General features: G+C 34.7%; 1 protein-coding gene across 1 annotated transcript; it reads left to right on the top strand.

The window, feature by feature from the left end:
• The first annotated feature begins 466 nt into the window (after positions 1-466).
• LOC114387171 (SART-1 family protein DOT2-like) lies at positions 467-8,563 on the top strand. The gene is made up of 8 exons (XM_028347304.1): positions 467-1,004; positions 4,238-4,351; positions 4,441-4,537; positions 4,640-4,706; positions 4,799-4,858; positions 5,057-5,666; positions 6,012-6,197; positions 8,003-8,563. The coding sequence occupies exons 2-7, from the start codon at positions 4,282-4,284 to the stop codon at positions 6,170-6,172; spliced, it is 1,065 nt and encodes a 354-aa protein (XP_028203105.1). The 5' UTR covers positions 467-1,004; positions 4,238-4,281; the 3' UTR covers positions 6,173-6,197; positions 8,003-8,563.
• The last annotated feature ends 1,492 nt before the right edge of the window (positions 8,564-10,055 follow it).

The raw sequence follows: 10,055 nt of genomic DNA, 5'->3' as shown, positions 1-10,055 counted from the left end.
ACTCTCAAATTGAATCAGATTTATTTGCTATAAATGGCTAAGAAACCGAAGAGACTAAATGGCTAATTCAATTAATCTATCAGTGCCTAGCAATTAAAGTGGAATCATATTCTTGCTTTTTTAGTGGTTTAGTTATTATTGAACGCCTTTATATATATAGGGAATTTAGGGATTTATGAATAAATGTATTTTAAGAAACAAGGTTTTATGAAAAAGCCAAGAGGTTGCTCAATATTGATAAATTTTAGAACTATCAGGATTTAATTAAAAGTATTTAAACTACAGGGACCTAATTAAAAATCTAATGAAGTTATAGGAACCTACAAATTAATTTAGCCTTAAATTAAATAGAAGTAAAATAGATTGGCCACATATATGATTGCAGATGGCTTGATTATTAAAATAAAAGCTCAGGTTCTATGGCAGCAACTTGATTGTTGTTGGTTGTGATGACCATGTCATCCATGTAGACTCCAATAATTTAGATTTTTTGTCCTTAGTAGTGACACCATAGTTGTCAGTGGGAGATAGCAACAATGTTGCCTCAATGTGTCATGTTGCAGTCACTGGCTACAGAGGCTGGCTCATTTAGGAGTGTTTTCTGGAGTGGAAATCAAGGATGTTTCATCGCCAATTCATAGCTATAGAAGCTTGTACACTAACATGCAAAAACATGCAAAATATCCATTTTGCCCACCCCCGGTTTCCATTTAGGATATCCTACCTTGTCTTGCTTCAGAACCTCTTTAGGGTTAATTTTTCCATTTGGCAAACCAGCACCTAAAATGCAGAAACTCTATTTTTCTAGAACCGCATCCGCAAACTCAGGCATTTCTAACTAAAACCAGGATTTATGTGCCAGTTTGCCTCCTTTTGCCAACCAAGTGCTGATGGCCTGACCCTATCAAATTGTGGTCTACTGCACAGGCCTCTTCCCTGCTCTCTGTTTGAACATTCTAGACCACTGCCCTACGTTTGAATTTCTCTGGCTTCATTTTGTTGTGGTATGTTTGATATTAGGTCATTTGATTTTGACAGAAAGTGCCCCAAAGAAAGTTGTTTAATTTCAAGTCCTTCTGTATATTCTGTTAGTACCTTAAACGAAGATACGGGCTCAGTGCAGCAGAAACCCATAGTGTAGAGAGTCTCTGCCAGGAAAAATAAGAGGCAGGGAAGGAATGATGAGGTGGCAGAGAGAGAAAGGGGTGAGCAAATTGTGTGAGGGATAACTCAGAATTACAATAATATTCAGATTATTATCTTTCAAGTTGGAGCATCCTTTCATGTGACCGATAACTCAGAATATCCAGCAAACTTCTCCTTTTGAGGGTCCAGACCTGATCTTCATTGGTAATGGACAAGGTCTGAATATCTCAGCCTCTGGTCATTCCAATTTTGTTTACCCTTTCGGTCCTAATGTCAAACTTTTTCTTAAAAATATGCTTCATGTTCCTCAAATCACTAAGAATCTGATTGGTGTAAGTAAATTTGCCAAAAATAATCATATTTTCTTTGAATTTCATGCTAATCATTGCTTTGTCAAATCTCAGGATTCCAATAAAATCCTTCTACAAGGAGGTGGTATTGGATTTGATGGCTTGTATCAGTTTCCCAATCTTCAGTTTTGCTCTGCTGTGTCTTCTCCAGCTTGTATAAACATTGTTTCTTCTGTTGGTTGTAATAATACCGTGCCTAACTCCATATATTTGGCACCTTAGACTAGATCACTCCAATTGTCAGGCTTTAAAGCTTGTTCTTAATCATTGTAATTTCAAATTTCCTGTAAAAGATGAACTGCCCTTCTGTTCTACTTCTTGTATGGGCAAGATTTATAGATTTCCCTCTAAACTTTCTCAAACTGTGTACAATTCTCCTTTGGAATTAATATATAGTGATCTGTGTGGTGCTGCTCCTATGAATTCTCCTTGTCAATTTCGCTATTATATGTCATTTGTTGATGCTTATTCAAGGTTTACTTGGATATATTTTCTAAGGAATAAATATGATGCTTTATCTGTTTTTAAACAATTCAAGTCACTTGTTGAATTACAATTTAACAAAAAGATTAAAGCTATTCAAACAGATTCGGGAGGGGAATTTTGAGTTTTCTCTTCTTTTTTGTCAGAATTGGGGATCATTCATAGGCTGACTTGGCCACGTACTCATCACCAAAGTGGTGTGGTGGAAAGGAAGCATTGGCACGTAGTTGAGTTGGGTCTTTCTCTTCTTAGTCATGCATTCCTTCCTCTTTCCTTTTGGGATCATGCTTTTCAAACTGCTGTGTATCTTATAAACAGATTGCCATCCGCTTCTCTTAAGTTTGATATCCCTTATACTGTTCTTTTTCACACTATACCTGATTACCAGTTTTTAAGAGTGTTTGGTTGCTCTTGTTTTCCTTTCTTGCGCCCTTGTCATTCTCACAAACTTGAGTTTAGGTTCTCTTAATGTGTGTTTTTGGGTTATTCACCCAGTCACAAGGGCTATAAATGCATGTCCACTTCTGGTAGAATCTTCATTTCAAAAGATGTTATTTTCAATGAACATCAATTTCCTTATATAAAACTGTTTTCTACCCCTTCTTCCAGTTCTGTACCTACTGCATCATTTTCCACCACTTACCTGTTAATGAGTCAATTCCTCTGATAAATCCCTTGTGTGTAAGCTGAATAAAGCAATTTATGGGCTCAAACAAGCTCCTAGACCTTGGTTTGAGAGACTCAAAGCTACTTCACTGAAGTTTGGGTTCACTGACAGCAAATGTGACCCTTCTTTATTCATTTACAAGACTTCCTCTACTATTACCTACATTTTAGTATATGTGGATGATATTATTACAACTGTAAATTCATCTTCTTTGGTTCACAAGTTAATTCAGCAACTCAATGCCTCATTCTCTCTCAAACAGCTGGGTTCAAACAACTGTAAAGGTGCTCTTCATTCTGGTCTTATTCTGTATCCTGCTTCTCTTAATCAACACCTTTCCATTAGAGGTTTTTGTGACTCTGACTAGGCTTCAGACCCAGATGACAGAAGATCTACTTCTGGTGCAGCAGTGGATGTTGGTCCTAACTTAGTATCTTGGTGGTCCAGAAAGCAGGAAGTGGTTTCCAGGTCCAGCACTGAAACAGAATATAGAAGTTTAGCTGCTGCCACAGCTGATATTCTCTGGATTCAGACTCTTCTCCAGGAACTTGCAGTTCCTCATACTACACCTATCATGCTTTGTGACAATTCAAGTGCAGTGCAGCTAGCTCATAACCCAGTTCTACATGCTAGAACCAAGCAAATGGTGTTGGATGTGTCTTTCGTTAGAAAAAAGGTCCTCACCAAGCAGCTAGTGGTTCAACATATACCTGGGACAGACCGGTGGGCAGATTTACTTACCAAGTCCTTGTCTTCTACTAGGTTTACCTATTTGAGTTCCAAACTCAATGTAGCTGAGCTACCTTTGGTTTCTTAGCCCCATTGAGTTTGCGGGGGAGTGTAAGTGTATATGAATAACTAACTCTGGTTAGTTTTTCAACTGTAATCAGTTGACAGTTAGCTTTATTAGATTGCTGTTACAACTGAATCTCTGCAGTATAAATACTGCTCTTGTAAGAGATTTCAGTGGCTTTGTATTTCTTCTTCTTCAATAATACAAATCCCTGTTCTCTCTCTTTCTCTCTTCTATCTTCTCTACATTTGTTATTCTGTTAATTTGGTTTGCATCACATTCCAAGCTCAGGTTTCAAATTTTTATGCCTTATATTAACGATGATTGTTTGCAGACTATGACTTTTGAATTTTTATTATTAATGATGGATATGTTTTTAGGTTTAAGTAATTTTTTTTACCATTTGTATGTGTGTAATATAAATATAAATGTAAATGTCAGTGTAAGTGTCAATGTATAAATGTAAACATTATTATTATTATTATTATTATTATTATTATGTTATATACAATTTATCCATTACATTTTATATAGTGTGGACATCCAGCTATACATTTTACTGTAGTAGTGCAATAACAGTTGTGGAGTCTGTCACTTGGCCATGATATTGACAACTATGGTTGATGTTCAACCTGATTGATATTCCTATAAAATGCCACCTGAAAAACTGATGTTAAAACCTTAAACTTTATCCAGCAGCTTAGGGCATTTAAGTTACTTCTTGGGGGTTATGAATCTTTGTTTGATTGTTTGATAATCTGGTTGGTAAAATATACTTGTATATTGAATATCTGACAGATAACTTGGCGGGGGTGAAAGTTCTTCATGGCCTCGATAAAGTTATGCAAGGTGGAACAGTAGTTCTAACTATTAAAGATCAGCCCATACTTGCCAATGGTGATGTTAATGAAGGTACAACTGCTTGCTGCACTTGTTATATTATTCAAGTTTGAAGTCCGTGAGTGCACATCTTTGTAACAGCTTTTGTTCTCACATGACAGATGTTGACATGCTTGAGAACATTGAAATTGGAGAACAGAAACGACGAGATGAGGCTTATAAAGCTGCAAAAAAAAAAACTGGCATATATGATGATAAGTAAGACATTCATTACTGTTTTCAATGTATTATGGAAATATTAACTAACAGGAACTAATGGAATAGAAAGAAATCATATGAAGTTTGTGCTCTCAATTTCAGGTTCAATGATGACCTCTCCACGGAGAAGAAAATGCTTCCCCAGTATGATGATCCAGCTGCAGAAGAGGTTTGCTGCTTTTTCTTGTTACATTTCGGAAAGCAGATGATGAGTAAGGTAGTTTTTGTGAATGCTTGTACTCATTAGATTCTTTTATTCAGGGTTTAACTTTGGATGAAAAGGGACGATTCTCAGGTGAAGCTGAGAATAAAATTGAAGAGGTTAGTTATGGTTTTCTCTTACTTTATGAAATAATGTTCCTAGAAAGTAACAGGTTTCCAATTTTTCATGTTTGAGTTTTCTGTGATCAGAATATTGTGTCATATTGTTTGTGAATTCCATTAAGTTGGTCACATGAATGTCATATGTTTATGTGATTTGCTTTTTTCCTGAGGTATCTTTTTTCTACCTATTACCAGCTGCGAAGAAGGTTAACGGGTGTGTCCACGAATACCTTTGAAGATCTAACTGCATCTGGAAAGGTATCATCAGATTACTATACTCATGAAGAAATGCTAAAATTTAAGAAACCCAAGAAGAAAAAATCTTTGCGGAAGAAATATAAGCTGGACATCAATGCCCTTGAAGTTGAAACTGTCTCTTCAGGATTGAGTGTCAGTGACCTTGGTTCTCGGAAAGATGTAAGGAGACAAGCCATCAAAGATGAGCAAGAAAGATTGGAGGCTGAGATGAGAAGTAATGCTTACCAGTCTGCTTATGCTAAAGCAGACGAAGCCTCCAAATTGCTGCGTCTGGAACAAACTCTCAATGTTAAAACAGAGGAAGATGAAACTCCAGTTTTTGTAGATGATGATGAGTATCTTCGTAAGTCCTTAGAGAAAGCAAGAAGATTAGCTCTTAAAAAGGAGGGAGAAGGGGCATCTTGTCCTCAAGCTATTGCATTGCTTTCCACCTCAAATCATAATAATGAGACTGATGATCAAAACCCTACAGCTGGAGAGTCACGAGAAAACAAGGTGGTCTTCACAGAGATGGAAGAATTTGTCTGGGGTCTCCACATTGATGAAGGTAATTTTTATTTGCGTGGTTGTCTAAATAATGAGTTTCATGGTAGAGTATTATAAGTATGATTGTCCTGATTAAATGTAAAAGTGGATCAGTTTTTTTTTTTTTTTCCATTTGCATTGCTGGAAATTTGTTGTTTCTTTTGGCAATCTTCTGCTTGATCTTTACTTCCGTTGTGCTCTTGTTATTGACATCTATGTCAATGACACTAATAATTGAATGTTTGTGATGCTGAATATAGTAGTGTTCTGACAAAGAAATGTTTTGTTAGATTGTTAGTCCATAAAGTATATAACGGTGAAGCTGATAAGTGGATATAACTTAGGTATGTTGCTCTCTACATTTCAGAAGCACGTAAACCAGAAAGTGAAGATGTTTTCATGCATGACGATGAAGAGGCTAATGTTCCTGATGAAGAAAAGAGTAATGAAGCTGGTGGATGGACTGGAGTTCAAGAAACTAATGAAGATGAACAACGCAATACAGAAAACAAAGAGGAAATTAAATAGTTCCTGATGAAACTATCCATGAATTGTAAGTATTCCACATTCTTCACCTCTTATTTTTTGTTTTTTTATGAGTTCTCAATAATTAAGTCAAGTATACACAATTTCAATTTATAAATTATTTGATAATTCATTAAGCAACTTTATTTTAATGATAATATACGTTTCAAATTGAAAGTAAGTGTTGGTTATAAGACTACATGTGAATGTTCAATTTATTCAAAATTTGACACGCATGATCATCAAGATAATATAACATAATTCATCGGTTGGATTTTTCGAATTTGTATTCTAGAATTTGTTAAGTGGAGCAAGTTTGCCAAACTTCCGGTGTAAGTAGATTCCTCCCCATAAAATTATGGTTCATCAATTTTATTTACCTTTCATCATTTCCCCTAATCTCCTATTTAATTTTTGACTTTTGTATTGTTTTTCATTTTTCTTGTTTGGATTGATTTAGTTGTGTAATTGTTAGGCTCTAAATGCGCTGATGGTAATATTGTATATTATGTGAATTACCGAGACCGAGTTTAACCTTTTAGGTGCACTGATTACAAATCAATCTTTTGAGTCTGAGTAAGAAATTCAAATTGTTAAGGGTGTATAATTTGATACATGCGTGAAGACTTGTATAAATATGCTGCGTGTGTGTGGTAGCAGTGTTTCCAGGATTGCGAGTTTACTTGCATACTTGCATGATCGTCCAATTTTTGGGGTCCAATGAGCTTAATCTTATGGAGGGTTCATAGAATCTTAGAATGTGAGTTTAGGTCTAACTCAACCTCAAAAACTAGCTCGTGGGGTGAGGATTTGAATATACTTCGATATCATCTTAAATTCTTAGAATGTAAGTTTAGGCCTAATTCAACCCCAAAAGCTAGCTCATGGGGTGAGGGTTGCCCCTAGCTTATATATTCTATCTTAACTTTATCTCTTGCTGATGTAAGTCTTGGGTTTTAGAATCCACTGTAGGATTGAAAGTTCCTTTTGCATAGATTATATGTACAAAATTTCATATAGATTAAAATCCAAAATTATTTGTTACCTCATTTATATAGATTAAAATCAACGTACTATAAACTTTTTAAAATATTCTAAAATATTGATCATTTGATTATCTGCTTATTGATGTTCAATTTTGACAAAATTTGACACAAATAAATAATGTGAATATAATTTGGTTGGATCGATAAAAAATCAGTTTGTATGAAGTTATAAAATGGTGTAATGATTGCTTAAGTTACACCGGTGTAATATCAAGTTACATCGATGTAACTTTGATAACTATTACACCATTTTTATAACTTGATATAAAATGTGATTTTTATTGATCCAACCGTTGAATTATATCTGCATATTATCTAGATTGTTTGTGTCAAAATTGAACAACAACAAGAAGATAAACAAATGATTCATATTTGAGTATATTTTGAAATGTTTATATCACAACAATTTTAATCTATTTGAACGAGGTAACAAATGATTTTGAATTAATATGAAATTTTGCACGTGATGTCAATAGTTGTCAAAGTTACACCAGTTTAATTTGATCCCTCCTATATATATATATATATATATATATATATACACATATATAGTGTTTCTTTGGCTCCAACTTATTTTTGCCACCTGTTTGAGAGAACTTTAGCAATATTTTTCTATATTAATTTAATAACAAACAGGAGCAGAATGTGTGTGGGTTTGTGTGCATAATAATTATAATATTTAATGGTGCTGAACGTTGTTTTTAATCAGTTTTAGTATCATTCTTTGCAAGTTTCAGTTTTCGAATTGTAGTATCACTTGTCCTTGTTTGAATTTTGTTGCTTCCAGTTGACTCCAAAGGAAGCCTTTCGGATGATTTCTCAGAAGTTCCATGGTAAAGGACCTGGAAAAATGAAGCAAGAAAAGCGTATGAAGCAATATCACGAAGAATTGAAGATGAAGCAAATAAAGAGCTTAGATACACCATCACTGTCTGTGGAGAGAATGAGGGAAGTTCAAGCTCGTTTGCAGACATCCTGTGACACCCTCTACCTCGACATATATATAAATAAATAAAATATATAAAAATATTGGTAAACAAATACACATGGATAAAAGATTCACATTTACTTCACTATTACTAAATAAAACTTATCAAAATGATATTCGGCTCTAAATAAGGCCGTCAAAATTTACAAAATTTTTTTTGTTAAATTAGTGAGGTAAAATAAAATAAACTAACATCATGCAATTAATATAAAACTTATGCCCCAATGTCACATCCTATCAGAGCATTGTGTCCCGACGTCTTTCAGCATAAGGTTCCTTAAAGAAATTCACCAAAGTTTAAGATCATCACAAGATCCAAACACAAACAACACACAGGGACTGAGTTATCACATTCCTAACTAATAGAGAGAAATAAGATAACATGTAGGTATAAATATCATATAAACAAAATAAAACTTACATTTTGTCGCCCAACATCACAACACAACACGTTTCATTCATTTTCACAACATTCGCGTACTCAAGGATCAAAACACAATGTCATCAAGTCTATCAATATCGATCAAATACACAAGTGTTATGCAACATATACACTAAGACTCAATCTTATATGCAATGTGGTACCATGTCAGTGAAAAAATCACGTCGAGCACCTAGGAGTACATGACAAGACAAACCACACACTAGCAAGTCAGGTCACTCTCACTAGGTAAGATCATAGGGAGACCAGTCAGGGCCACGGTGTTTTGCAAGAATGTTCTAACCATAAGGGATCAACATAGGCTTAAAGGAGCACTCAAATCGGGTAAGCCCCAAGGCCTACACTCCGAAGAGTCCGTCAGGGCCTCTCCCTCCTGATTCAGGTCCAACACAGAAAACATTTTAGCACACAGACTCTATCTATGAACTGTACAAAATATACGACTCCTCAATTGTTCTCAAATAGTTTATCTTGTCGCTTTTAAAGGGTCTTAACATTAAGTCGTCGCCTTTAAAGGATCTTAGCATTAACTCGTTGCCCTTAAAGGGTCTTATAGTCGTGTGATTGTACAATTCATAGTTCACAACTTAATGCACACAACATCTCAATCACATACATACACGATTTATCACATACACTTGATCTCAATCACAATGGTATAATCTCAATTAACACATTATCACACTTCATGAATCATATACACTTTACCTATGAACTATGCAATACACACAACTACTCAATTATTTTCAAAATCATTTTAACTCGTCGGGTTTCCATAGTGGATCTCATCACAATACTCGTCGTCCTTAAATGGTTTTATAATTGTGTGATTGCACAGTTCATAGCTCACAACTCAATACACACATCTCAATACACATCTATTTCACCATTAATCACAGGTTCAAATAATCACATACTCACAATTTGAATCACCATTTCATAATCTCAATATAACAATTTATATAAAAAGTTTATCACAACATGGGGAGTAAAACCTCTCAAATAATTTCACACAATTATACCCAAATCAATTAATTAAAATCATAGATATAAAAATAAAAACACCAAGATTACTCTATTTTATCAACCAATTTGCATCAGGACATCAATATTGTATTTATAATAATAAAGGAAAAATTATAATTTAATAAACATCTCAAAATAAACCCAATTTAATTTTCTAAGGATCCCTACACATGTTCATTCTAACCCCAATTGCGATAAACTCATCCCTTACCCCTAAGCAAGCTCACGTGTCTTCCGACAACAATAGCGGCATCTTTAGCATGTTCCTGAGATTCCTCAATTTTTTCCTCTGATTGCTCTGATAGGGTTCCCAAACGTCAGAGAGAAGAAGGGATTGAAGCCTTCATTTTATACTGTCTTCGTGCGATTCTGTTTTCTCTCTCA

Source organism: Glycine soja, chromosome 15 (assembly GCF_004193775.1).
Source record: "Glycine soja cultivar W05 chromosome 15, ASM419377v2, whole genome shotgun sequence".
Lineage (NCBI taxonomy): Eukaryota > Viridiplantae > Streptophyta > Magnoliopsida > Fabales > Fabaceae > Glycine > Glycine soja.
The sequence above is the reverse complement of the archived record's forward strand: the minus strand, read 5'-3'. Positions and strand labels throughout refer to the sequence as shown.

Bases quoted from the DNA above. Each gene is read 5' to 3' on its own strand.
- LOC114387171 (XM_028347304.1), top strand. From the start codon at position 4,282: ATGCAAGGTGGAACAGTAGTTCTAACTATTAAAGATCAGCCCATACTT. The intron at 4,859-5,056 runs GTTAGTTATGGT...ACCTATTACCAG, and splicing joins CTGAGAATAAAATTGAAGAG to CTGCGAAGAAGGTTAACGGG. The intron at 5,667-6,011 runs GTAATTTTTATT...TCTACATTTCAG, and splicing joins GGGTCTCCACATTGATGAAG to AAGCACGTAAACCAGAAAGT.